This window comes from Actinia tenebrosa, unplaced genomic scaffold (genome assembly GCF_029948245.1).
Source record: "Actinia tenebrosa isolate PJP-AT-01 unplaced genomic scaffold, QUT_ActTen_1.0 PGA_scaffold3__52_contigs__length_22856419, whole genome shotgun sequence".
Taxonomy (NCBI): Eukaryota; Metazoa; Cnidaria; class Anthozoa; order Actiniaria; family Actiniidae; genus Actinia; species Actinia tenebrosa.
In genome coordinates this window covers 10,095,181-10,108,270 of record NW_028292580.1, presented here as the reverse complement: position 1 = coordinate 10,108,270, position 13,090 = coordinate 10,095,181, and the positions used below count along the sequence as shown (strand labels likewise).

The window sequence follows — 13,090 nt, the reverse complement described above, 5'->3', positions numbered from 1 at the left end:
AACACGGTGCCATATCTAAATGGACACTACCGCGACAGACATTGAAAACAATGAAGAATGCGTGACATGCACACACGAACCCCAAACACTGCGTAATCACTCTTGTGTACTCAAATAAAACAACCATATTAATACATCATCTCAGTGTATACATTTGCTTTCATGGTGACATATGCCGCATGTGAAGAAGGATGTAACGTTTATATTTTTACACTGTTAAAAAAGGTAGTGTCAAACTTTCTAATCAAAACAAAATTCTTACATGTATTCCTAATGGAAGGTGCGGCAACCTACTTATGCGTGTCTGAATCACATAGGGGTCTACGAAGGCGCAAAACGAAACAAAGAGAGTATCGTTATATCCGACGTTATCTCGTGTACTGTGGGACTTCTTGTGTAACATGATTTTTTTCTGGAAGTAGCCTGATAAATTGACACTCTTGTGCTATACTTATGTGGTATAATTATGAGGTGTGGCAACCACAACCCATGAGCACTAGTAATTATTTTACGCTAGATGAAAAAAGGATGTTTTTGTGTTTAAACAAACATGAAACATATTAGCGTCTTAAAATGCTTAAAGATATCGAAGTGGAAGATTGCCAAGCTAAGTTATGGTCCTGAGCTACCAGCTCCTGATACACAACTACACGACGCTACTACCTTACTAATGCGCTCTATGTAGGGAGCCTTAAGTCTAACAATTATATCTGATATATGTATTTCTAAGTTATAACAGATGGTTTGCAATAGAGGTAGACTTAACTTAATTAATTTTCCATCGGCGTGCAACTGGCACAAGTCGATTGAGTCATAAACTATAGGATGCTTTAGTTGGCATTCCTCCATAACAGTTTGTAGGGTACGTGCATAGGCGTCTTGATCCTGCGCAGCTCGCTGATTATCACCGTCAGTTTCTTTAGCTCCACGTCGATCTTTAGAGGCCTTTCTGGAAAAGTACCCCTGGACTTGGCTTGCTTATAGAAACTCCGATATTTGAAATCTACGATTGCCATCGAAGTCCTTTGCGAAGTGCATTTCTTGCGCCACGGTTGTGGGGTCCAGCTTATGCCCAGTTACCTTTCCTTTGTTTAACATTTCATCAAGATAGGCTTTCTGCTTCTCTGAAAAACTCTGACCTTTCTGTTACGATACCTTACGATACGCTAACCTCTGTTACGATACCTTTTGGCCAGTTTCCGCGATGAACTTTTTCGTCAACTATAAGTACGAGATCACCGACAGCGAAGTTGCGCTTAGGTAATGTCCACTTCTGTCTGAGTTGCAGTGTTGGTATATACTCATGAATCCATCTTTTCCAGAAGGCGTCGGCTAAACGCTGAACAGTTCTCCATCTCTTCTTATACACGTTCCTCTCATCAACTTCATCAAGGGGAATGCTAGCATTGTTCTTCAGTAACAACAGCTTGTTCGGTGTTAGGGGCTCTAGATCAAGTGGACTGTCAGATACAAGGGTTAATGGTCTGTCATTCAGGATACGCTCAACTTCTGCCATAAGTGTTACTAACTGTTACTAACTGTTGTTGCAATAACGCTCGTAGAATCTTCCTGATGGATCTGATCATACGCTCCCACACTCCTCCTTGATGGCTAGCTTCAGGTGGGTTAAAATGCCATTGTACTTCATCTCGGCGAAGACGGTCGTTAATCTTGTCTTGGTTCCAGCGTTGTAAAGAATCTCTGAGCTCTCTTTCAGCACCTTTAAAGTTAGTTCCCTTATCACTGAAGATTTCCTTTGGTACACCTCGTCTTCTTACAAACCGTTGGTAGGCACATATGAGTGAATCACTTTCGAGCGTATGAGCGATCTCGATGTGCACGGCTCTAATAGTAAAACACGTAAAGACACAACCGTAACGCTTAACGTGGGAACGTCCTTGTTTTACTGACAGTGGACCAAAGTAGTCTACTCCTACCCGTGTGAATGGTGGATCTGAGGGGATAAGTCTGGCTGCTGGAAGCGGAGCCATTAACTGCACACCTGGTTTAGCATTTCTTCTTTTGCAGTCGATACAATTTCCAACCACCTTTCGTACGGCGGAGTGTCCTTTCACTATCCAATATTTTTGTCTTAGCTCTGAAAGTACTTGAGTAGGACCACAGAATCCAGCAATGTCGTGATAACCGCGTATCAGAAGTGTGGTTATGTGACGATTGCTTGGTAATATTATAGGATGCTTGCTATCGAACGGTAGCTGTGCTCTTTCCAATCGTCCTCCGACTCTGAGTACTTTCTTATGTATCATCGGATTAAGCTTGCGTAGTGGACTAGTAGTACTTATTGACTTGTTCCCATGCTTCATGGTCGACCTTTCAGCTCTTTGACTGGTTTCTGTCTTAAGGACTGCATATTTATCAGCAAATGCCTTCTGTTGGACATGGATGACTATTTCTGTAGTTGCTTGCTTTATCTCTTGTACTGTTAATGGACCTGATGTAGGCTCTGTAGTGAATTTCTTTGACAAGTACTTTTGACACATGTATGCTTTGAAACGGAGAATCCACGCTACTGCCTTCTGTAGTCGATACCATGACAAGTACTGCTTTAGTAGCGATGTGACTTTGTCTTCATGCGGAGTTGTTACATTGACGCGAACGTCTTTCTTCACTTCTGGGTCTTCTGGAGACAGTTCGGTGGTAGCAGATGGTGATGCTGGCCACGTTCTCTCATCGGACCAAAGGAAGTCTGGACCTTTTAGCCAGTTCTGCAGGGTAGTAATGTCACAATCAGTGATACCGCGGGAGGCAATATCAGCAGGGTTGAGGTTAGTGTTAACGTATCGCCACTGAGTCGGGTCAGAACTTTCTTGGATCTTAGTAACGTCTTGATTGATTTCTCAGGTACTGCAGAACCGAGGTGGAATCCGTCCAGTATGTTGTACTGTCTACGTGATATTCTAGTTCTTGACTGATAACACTGTTCAACTTGATAGAGACTACAGCTGCAGACAGTTCGAGTCTGGGAATATAAATTGTTTTCATTGGTGCAACACGTGACTTTCCCATCGCGAAGGATAAATGAATCTTCCCCTTCACGTCGACGACACGTAGGTAGGACACTGCGTCGTACCCAACTTGGGACGCGTCGCTGAAATGGTGCAGTTGAACTTCTTTAACGTTGTCGAAGTCTGGTGGTTTAAAGCAGCGTGGTACGGTGACACTTGATAGTTTGGGCAGATTACTGAGCCATTTCTCCCATTCCAGTAATTTAACATCAGGGACTCTTTCATCCCAGCTATAATTCAGCGAGCAAAGATTCTGTAAGAGTAGTTTAGCTGGTAGTATGATAGGCGCAGCAAATCCTAAAGGATCGTACATTGCGCTCACCTCTTCTAGTTGGTGCTTTCTCTTTCTTTACTGCTCTGAAGTTGAAGGCGTCACTTTTAACATTCCACTGTAGACCGAGTGTTGGCTGTATTAAGGATTCTTGGAAGTCCAGGTCTAAGAGAGACGTTGCTCTGTCCTGTTCTCGTACAGTGCTTATTAGTTAACTCTTGTTCTGTTAGGACTCTTGCGTGGTTGTCCCGTATGTAAGTGTTCATAGTTTCTTTGTATTTTTCTAGGAGACGTGAGTCGCCAATAAGGCGTTTCTTCAGTGTACGAAGTCGTCTTTCAGCGTACACGCGGTTGTTTGGTAGTTTCAGATTTGGATCCTTCCAGGGTAGGCCAAGTTGATAGTGTCCATTGACTATCTTAACAGATTACTCTATCATACCGAGTGCTTTCTTGTCGTCAATGGATATGGTTGTAGTCGAATCCGCCGTAGGTTCGTTGAAATCAGCATTGAACATTTTTTCGACTTGTTGATGCAGTAGTTCATCATCTTTACATAAGAAATTAACAGTCACCTTGTTATTGTCAGTTGTACCGAGTGGACCCATCAGAGTCCACCCTAGCGGTGTGCGAACCGCATAGGGTTGACCTTTTGTACCTCTTCTATGCTCGAGAACCCAGTGTGCTTCGGGGTAGTCACTACCGATTAGGATTGTCACTTTATCGTCGAGATGAGGCAGTTCTATTCCGCTAAGGTGTGGCCATGATGCGATGTCGTCAGTTGTTGGAATGTTGTGATTCGAAATGGACAAAATATCCACAGTCCATACTTTATCAAGATCGATAGCTTCATCTGAGTCGGTTCCTTTAACGATCAGCCTCACCTCTCTTCCTTGACGGGTTGACGTTTGACCATTTACAGTTGTAATAGAGAAGTTTGTTGTATTACCATGTAATCCGAGTTTGTTAGCAATACTTTCCGAGCACAGCGTGACATCCGAGCCATTATCGAGCAATGCCTATGTATTTATCTGTATTGTACCATCATCAGAACTTACAGTCACTGGAAGGGTGCGCAGACTAACTTTATGTCTTTTTGCAGCTGAAGTTGAGCCACAATTACCTGAGGCTCCGGCCCCACTTACTTGACTGGGTTGACTGGGCTGACTGGGGTTAGTTTGCGCAACATGAGATGTATAAACAGCTGCTGCTTGATGTTTATCGGTTTTGTCTTGAGAAGCTGGATGTAAGAAGGTGTGATGTTTCTTGCCACAGCCTGGAACTCTGCACGTATTTTCACTTCTACAGTTGTTAGCAACATGGTTACGTCCGAGACAATTATGGCAAAGTCTTGCTTGCATAGTAAACTCCTTTCTTTGCAGAGATGTTTTATTCTTAAATTGTTCGCAGCGTGCTAGCCTGTGTGACTCTGCGCACAGTGGACACTTGCTTGTAGACTCTCTTTGAGCAGACACAGGATTAGACTCTTGTTGAGGCACTTTATCACTAAACGTGGTGAGCGTTGTAGCTTTGGCTTTTGGAGGTGGGAAATTTGATCTTCTTACAGTGGTGGTCCTTACACGTGACGAGTTACTGTCTGGACTAAACCCAACAATCATACCGTGCATAGTATTAGCAAGAGTAGCTCGTTCATCAATAAATGTTGTCAAATGTTCAAATATAGGTTCAGTTCCTTGTCTGATCAGAGCTCCTGCTACCTCTGCCCACTTACCTTGCAAGTGTACAGGTAAGCGTTTAACTACTTTAACAAGATTATCAGAACTATTGATGTCTGCTTCGAATCCCATACTCGATAGAGTTAATTGACAGTTTTGCATTTGTGAAGCAAGCTCAGTTAAGCTTGACGCATCTGAGTTCTTTATTTGTGGGCCATTGACCAGGCGATGAACATAGGCATGTGCAATCAAATGTTTCTGACCATACCTTGAGTGGAGGATTTCTTTAGCCTTGCTATATGCTGACTCCTTGTCAGGAATAATAATACAGTTCTTGATGGCTTCACGAGCAGGTCCTATACATTGTTGGATTAAATAAGTAAGCTTGGAATCTGCATCTGTTAATTGACGTTCGATATTTATTTCGAAGTTCTTTATAAATGTCCAGTAATTGATAGGGCTACCATCAAATGTCAAAAGTTCCTTTCTAGGCATTCCTTTCATGACATAGCTTCTCGTTGTTTTTTTTAGTAAATGTTCAAAATTCTTTCTTTCAACTGGTTCACTAACATTAGATTTATACGACTTGTCTCCAGCTAAACTGTCAGCACTTAGTGGCTGATCTCTTTCTAACTCAGTGGAGTGTCCATGTTGTGAATGTTGATTAACATAGGGAGTAGATGTTTGTACTTTTGATTGAGGCGTCAAAGGTTTCACAGGCTATAATTTGAAGCATGATGGTGTCATTAGATTGGCAAAATGTAATTCAGTTTTCAGTTGACTAGTTGACGTGGTTATGGTTTGTCTACTATTATGTTCGCTGTGATTTGATGTAGTAATACTTGCCTTCGTACATTGATCTTCTAGTAATGACATTTCTCTTTGAATTTCAGCTTCTTTTTGCTTTATGTCTTCCATAAGTTGTAATTGCTCGTTCTTCATTGCAGCAACTTTGCGTTGTAATTCTCTTTGGCGAAGTAAACATTTGTATTTCAATTCAAGTTCGTCGACACTACGTACGAGACTGTCAATGTCTGAGTCGTCGGTTGATTTTGCTGCTTTGTTTACATTTTCAGCCGCTATTTCAGGCTCGTTATCCCGATTAGGGCGATAAGATGAATTAAAATGTCCAATTTTGGTTTCATAAGAGTCGTCAAAGTCCTTTTTATAACGAATGAGAGCGGCATATTCATCCGAGAATTTCCTCGTAAGAATGCAAACAGTTATTGTAAGCAGTGTCCGATTTCTGTTTAAGGTTCACGACTTGATAATAATTAGCCGAATCGTTCATTAGGTCGTTCAGTTACTTTATGCTGTTCCAAGGTGTCGGTCCCGGGCGGCCGTCCCATTGACCTTGTTACTCTTTGTGAACGGGAATCTACATCTTCGTCAGCTGTAGACATGATTTATTTGCACTTGAACACTATACTAGCGTATGATTAATCCTTGGAGACTCAATTGAAGAAGTAAGATATTGTCATAAGCTTGTTAAACGTTGATAAACAGAACTGACGAGCTGATTCGCAAACATGAACACCCAGACATCGGCGGCGGCGTGAGGCACCTTTGTCGTAAATTCGTAGCAGAACAATCGTCAGAAACTTAAATGTAGGCACTAAAAAACGTTGAAACGCTCACTGGATTGTTGAAACTATTTCTGTATTTAGTTTGAATCAGTAGAAGTGCAATAAGAAGAATAAGTTCACAGTAAGGTGAGTTGAGTAGTTTGATCGAATGAATCGAGTGAGTCGAGTGAGGTTTCTAAACAAAAACAAACAAAACATTACAAACTAATATGAATATAAGGAAAATAATGCACTAGTTACATACCTGACGGTCCTACATAAATTTATGATACGAAAAAATAAACGAATAATACTACGGATGAGTTTGCACGTGTAAAACAAAACTCGAAAGTAAAAACTACCGCGCAGGCCAGGGTCTGATTTACCTTTTTTGGTAATTTATGTTAATTCGTTGTTACATTCCCCATTGGATAGTTTTAAATATGTCTGCCCAAATGGCAGGTCTTGCACAATATGGGTGCTAGTGATAAAGGATAGGAAGTTGTGAAGCTTCCCTTCATCAACTCGAATTCGATGAACACGGTTGGTTGACACAGGGACGCCTTGTCCGTATTGTAAGTTGTGAACACGAGCCATCTTCCAGCGATATTCTGTCAGTCTGGGTATATATTGACCGATGTCATTAAGCGACAGTAAATCTGCCATGATTGACAGAACTTGTCGTTTTGTTTCCCAGCTCATTGCTTGCTGGTATGTCTCTGCTAAAGCTGAAACGTACTTTTCTTCTGTATGGGGCTTAACTCCAAGAACTTGATCCACTTTCCTGGATTCTTGAACAGCCCTCCAAAGGCTAGCTGCATCTCCTGGTGTAATTACATCTAGGGCTGCCACGATTACATTTGTAGCCTTGGATACATGCGTTTTTTGCGTTCGGCTACTCATGGCCTCCCAAGCTTTTTTAGGTGGACTAATAAGCGTGACCTGCATACCACTGGTGATCAAGAACTCGTTGAGCTTCTTTCGGCGCACTAAAGCTTGATTTGATGTTTCATCGGACAATTGTTCTTCAGACGATTCTGAGCTCAATCCACCTTCAATTTCGGTGATAACCACACTCGGATCCCGGCTTTGATCATTATCGATTTCAAGTTGGCTAAATGCTTCTGTCAACGAGTCGCTAGTGTCGCTCCTTTCTTTGTCAGTTTCCTACATGAGAGAGGAAAAGGTGTAAAATAAGTATGGAAACGCGAAATTCGACTGTCTATTAAAATATTTGCTGCTAACCTTGTTATAGTCAGAGCTGAAGATATTGTTAGTCTTTGACTCAGAACGACTCTCGGCAGAGGGGAGAGAAGGAATCTTGGCTGACACTTGAATTGGGTTTTCTGTTGTTAGTATCTCAGCAGTTGTTTGAGAAGGCTGCTCAGCTTTGTCAACTTTTTCTCTGCAGTGCCTGCAGATAGCTATAAAAATAAATCGATATTTTACTATGCTAAAAAGCATAATATATTAGGGGCGTAGCGACCTCTCGATTATAGAGGGCATTTTTAACTCGTGGATACGCGAAGCGTAGAAACGAGTTATTGTGAGGGGTCTGAATATGCAAATGTGTCACTCACTCACTCGCTCACTCACTCACAAAGATGTTAGCAGATCGATAATTAAACGTTTGTCGATCGTCTTACGTCATCTGATTACGAATGTTGCACGATACTAACAAGCACAAAGCTCTTATATACAATATAGATTACTTTGACATTTATATGAGGAAACGAGATGCTGATGTTCCATGTGGGATATATTTCTAGCACTTGTAGACGCCGTGGGGGCCCACTGTGCATGCGCACACTCGCACATAGTTTTAACTTCGAATTATTCATAATAAAAGAATCAAGGAAAGATGCAAATTGAAGTAAAATTATAAAATTACCGCCTGAAATAAAATTTCAATGAGTTAGACCTTTTTTCTGATGTATTTCAAAAAGTAAACAAAAACGCTTATTAGGTACAACGTCAACATTTCGATTTTTCAGAAGACTCGTAGATCGAGCCGGTTATCGAAAAAAGCTATTTTAATTAGAACTCAAGAAGAGAGACTAATTCCAAGCTCTGGAGGACTTTATTCTCCATAGAGACAGCTCAAAGTCACGGCGATATTCAGCAATAAAATCTCATAAACTCGATCGAGCGAAGTTTTAATATTACTGATCAAGTGATCAAGTGACTTTTTAAGAAAATAATCAATGTAGATGTACGTAGATAGCAAAAAATAGCAAAAGACGAAAAAAAGAACAATTCCAATGGAGTTTAGAAGGAAGTTCGGGCAGTTTTGTCATTTAAATAAGCTGTTCTGAATTAAAGTACATTGATCGCCACACATTATACAAGATTACAAACAGCCGAAGCAGTGATCAGTTGTACTGTTGAAATGTGCGAAGGTCTAACGAGAATTCGCTCGAATGAATAATCATTAATTTACCGACTTGGATGAAGACAAAATAAATAGCATTTCTAAACGAATTTCTATAAAATATTTGCTTAGTTCACAGTGTAAATACATGTAAATAAATAGTTTCATTCGAAACGAATGTAGGAGCCGTGACCCTTGAAGGTCAAGATAAGTAGTAATGTTATGTTTTGGTGATAAAAGACTCTTTATTTCCCTTCAGCATCGTTTTTCTACGAACAACAAACGTTCCCAAAAACCACGTTTTTTTCCTCCCCCGCTAAGCCCTCTGGGGCTAAACACAGGGAACCCATTTCTCCGGAACATGTTAATCAACACGCATAACGCAACGCTTTATGTTGATCGTCCCGATTGTATCATAAACGGCCGATTATCTTGTATTGAGTTTTGAGCTCGTAGGTTGAATGATTCCTGGAATAAAACACACAGCACGCCTTTGAAATTGAAAACAGAGAAAGCGTTTTCAAATAGATCTTCCAATTATACTGTGGTTTGTACTTAGTTGACTCCATCGAAGTCGTAGTCGAAGTCGTCTTTCGTATTAATTGAAGTTCAGACAATTAATTAATCACAGAATTCGCTTCAGAACTCAACAAAATAGCGAAGAACTAGGTGTTAAAATAAAAAATAAAAAGGACGATTACTCGTCTTACTAGATAAATTGAGTATTTAAAATATTTAATGGAATGAAATATTTAGAGTCTATGAGAATGTCAACAAGCATAAGGAGGGCACAGGAAGACCAATCTTCGAAAAGTGCAACAAGTATCCACGAGTTCGCCAAAGGGCGTTTGATTTCTATTTTCCCGCAAATCTGTGCCGAATTCAAACTTTTGGAAGACACATCTCCTCCCCCCGTGCCCCCCCCTCCCTGTCTCCGCGAGTGAATTAGAAATTCCATACTTCCTTTTTATGTAAATACCTTTTTTCATATTCGTAGCTTTTTGCATAATCACATCACATACGTACTTGAGCCAACAGGCACAAGTTGACCAGTAATATTATAAAACCTTCTTGACTGGCTGGATGACAGCCCTCTGTCTCCCTTGCAACCTTTCTTGCGGGCTGCCCAAGTGACTGGAATGGTACAGTTTCGTCTGTTGCAGCGCCAACGAATCCCATATGCATCTCTGTGCCGAGGGCAGACTGTGATGTTATTCGTGGTATGTACCAAACAGTCCTGCACAAATAGCAGAACACGTTTTTCACTTCAAACATTTTTTAAATTTCTTTAACAGGTTACTTGAGCTTGGCCTATAAGGGTGTGTGGATAGGTATGCGTATTCAAATCCACCTAAAATGGATCCTGTAAAAACACTGCGTGTTTGCCTTTCAGCCGTTCGCTCAGAAAAAAATGTAGAGAAACATAGCAGAAATAGAATACGAAGTTTAAAAATTTTGTAAACATTTACCTGCTCTATTTAGAATCTGTTGAGACTCTGTTTCCAAGGATCTGTCTCGCACATTCAGTGTTCTTAAGTGGGCGTGTATGGCTTTCTCACATTTTCGAAGCGAAACACATTCTACATTAGCGGGATTATCTAGAGGTCCGCCGCATACTCCGCCAACATGAGCAAATAAACCACACGAAGCAATCCGACTGTTCTTGATAGTATATAGAGAAGTACACCAATATATTTCTTAGTTCAGAAAGAGTTTTTGGCCTGTTTTTGGCCTGTATATTTTTGTGGCCCTCCCTTTCCTTATATATAAAACAATTTGGCCCTCCCTTAAATACTTGCACAATTCTTTCTGCAGGCCCTCCCTTTTAGCCTGCATGAAAAATAAGAGAGACAGACAGACTTTTTTATTCGTTATCGAGTATTAGAAAATACATGGACATTTTACCCGAATAAACATTAACGTATGAAGGCTATAATTGTTGATTTATAGTAGTTTTTCTTATGTTATAATAGATTCACCTATTTAACCTATTTAGTACAATTACTATTTATTGCCTAGTCTGGGTAAGAAGACTACATACTATATTAATTCTGTATTGTATGTGATCTTTTTATAAAGCAGTTGTGGACATATTTTGCTACTGCAACTGCTAACATTTTGGGCGGACACATAAATAGCAGAAACAGATCGTTCTCATTTAACAAAAGATAATCATTGTTTTTTATTTATGTCCTTGAAGAGTTCTTCCCTTAGATTTGAATATAATGTACAGTGAAGAAGGAAGTGCCTCTCATCTTCTACACTATCTGGGCAATGGAAGCATCTCCTTTCTTCTGGTTTTTTATATTCCCTTGAATGTCTTCCCTTTTCGATTTCAAGGTCGTGATTACTGATTCTCAATTTGGTTAATGCTTTTCTGTGTTCAAAATTCTTAAAGGGACTCAGCTCCAGCTATCCAACATGTTCCACTATCTGACGTCATCACACCTCATTCATCCCAAGCCATCAAATCCGCGATATTCCACAGGGAGCCCACCTTAAGTCATTTCGCAACTTTGACGGACGATATCACCCCAAAAAACGCATTTCATGGAATTTTCATTTCGATTTTCAAAATCAACAAGGTTTGATGTACATTTTAAGCTATGATGTGTCTGGCACCTCAGAGTCCCTTTAACTTCGATTAAATAATTTTCAAACGAGTAATCTGTTTTTACCAGACTATATGCCCTTAATTTATTTTTTTGGCCTGGTGGGCCTCTTCTATTTTTTTCATCGTTGAAGAGTTCCCCTTGCCAGACTTGAATTGCTATATCCGTTAATCTAGTTTTAATTATTTTGAATGGGTTCTGACTTGAATAATGACCCTGCTCCCATTTGGACCAGCCCTCCCCCCCTCTAATTTTTGACCTGTCCTTTACATGTCGTAACAACCGTAGCAAGACTTTACAGCTTACCTTACATGTTGGAAATCTTTGAGTTCAGGAAAGAAAGAGAGACAAATGTGTTGTCGGGGATGCGGATGCTCGCAACAAAATTTCAACGATACCCCTGAAAATATATGTCAGGGCTTAAATGTTTATTCTGTTTTAACATGTGCATCTCAATACAAGTAAACGTTAGTCAAGACTTGTTACTTACCTAATTTCCTCAAAGGAAGCTCAATCTTTATAGTACTATTAGGATCTGTCCAATCTCATCGAATGATACTTCTTTAAAAGAACCTCTGTTGTAAATCTAAGTGCTTGGTGATTTCTACTATTGCATACAATGAAAGTAGAGAGACAAAAACAGGAATTATAGTATGTGTTTCGCGCCTGCGTCTTAATCAAGGACCATTAACTTTGTAGACCGAGAAGCAACAGCGTAGAGACAGCCCGGACTTCTTGTCCAGGCAAAGGTTTTGGAATTATGTTTTATATGAAACATGACAACCACTTTGACCAATGTGAATTTATTTTGTTTTTAATAACTTTTTGCAGAAGTTCATAACTACTTTGTTTTAAGATATTTACGCACAATCACTTTCTTCTGGAATGACTGCGCAGCTAAAATGTTTTTAAAAACAAAATTTAATTTGAACAAATATTTTTACAAATAGAAACACGTAAAAAGCTAGATAGTTTATTAACATTGTCAACTAGATGACTTAACAAAATAAAGCGCATTCTTTTTGGTAGAACACAAGAGTGATTACGCGGTGTTTGGGGTTCCTGTGTGCATGTCACGCATTCTTCATTGTTTTCAATGTCTGTCGCGGTAGTGTCCATTTAGATATGGCACCGTGTTTAATAATGAGTGAAATTAAGGTAAGATATTCCAAGAATATAATATTATAACACGTTTAAGCTCCTTCTAATACATAAGGTTAGCTTAGTTTTTGATATTTTGACATTTTTGGCATCGATAGCGTGATCCGGTATAGTGATGGGCCAGACTCGATTCAACTTGTTTCAGATCCGGTCATGATGAATGCTTCGAACCTCTTCCAAGAGATTTTCCTTGATTGTATCAGCTCGAACATTGTAATTAAAGTATTGTACCGTGGCTTTAGGAAGTTTATTGTGAATTGCAAACGAATAGAGGCATGATTTCGTGATTTCAGGGGTGTTATTCGTGGATTGTAAACACAACGCCTTGTAAATTCCGTATGATTGGCTGTGAATTCCACTTAAATGTATGGTGTCCAAGGCATGTGACACTTACTGTTGTCATGCTACTTA

The 13,090-nt window shown here is 40.0% G+C and overlaps 1 protein-coding gene across 1 annotated transcript; it reads right to left on the bottom strand.

The window, feature by feature from the left end:
- Positions 1-612: 612 nt before the first annotated feature.
- Positions 613-3,339, bottom strand: LOC148908493 (uncharacterized). Its single transcript, XM_089035895.1, has 4 exons — positions 2,911-3,339; positions 1,540-2,807; positions 1,161-1,460; positions 613-949 (listed from the first exon to the last, which is right to left on the bottom strand). Exons 1-4 carry the CDS (start codon positions 3,337-3,339, stop codon positions 613-615), a joined length of 2,334 nt encoding a protein of 777 aa, XP_088892021.1.
- Between the last annotated feature and the right edge of the window lie 9,751 nt (positions 3,340-13,090).

What these genes read in the sequence shown, in the direction of transcription:
- LOC148908493 (XM_089035895.1), bottom strand. Translation starts at nt 3,339, where the DNA reads ATGTACGATCCTTTAGGATTTGCTGCGCCTATCATACTACCAGCTAAA. An exon ending in CGAGCGTTATTGCAACAACA is followed by an intron (nt 1,461 to 1,539) that starts GTTAGTAACAGT and finishes TGTATCTGACAG; the next exon opens with TCCACTTGATCTAGAGCCCC. An exon ending in GTAACAGAGGTTAGCGTATC is followed by an intron (nt 950 to 1,160) that starts GTAAGGTATCGT and finishes GTACTTTTCCAG; the next exon opens with AAAGGCCTCTAAAGATCGAC.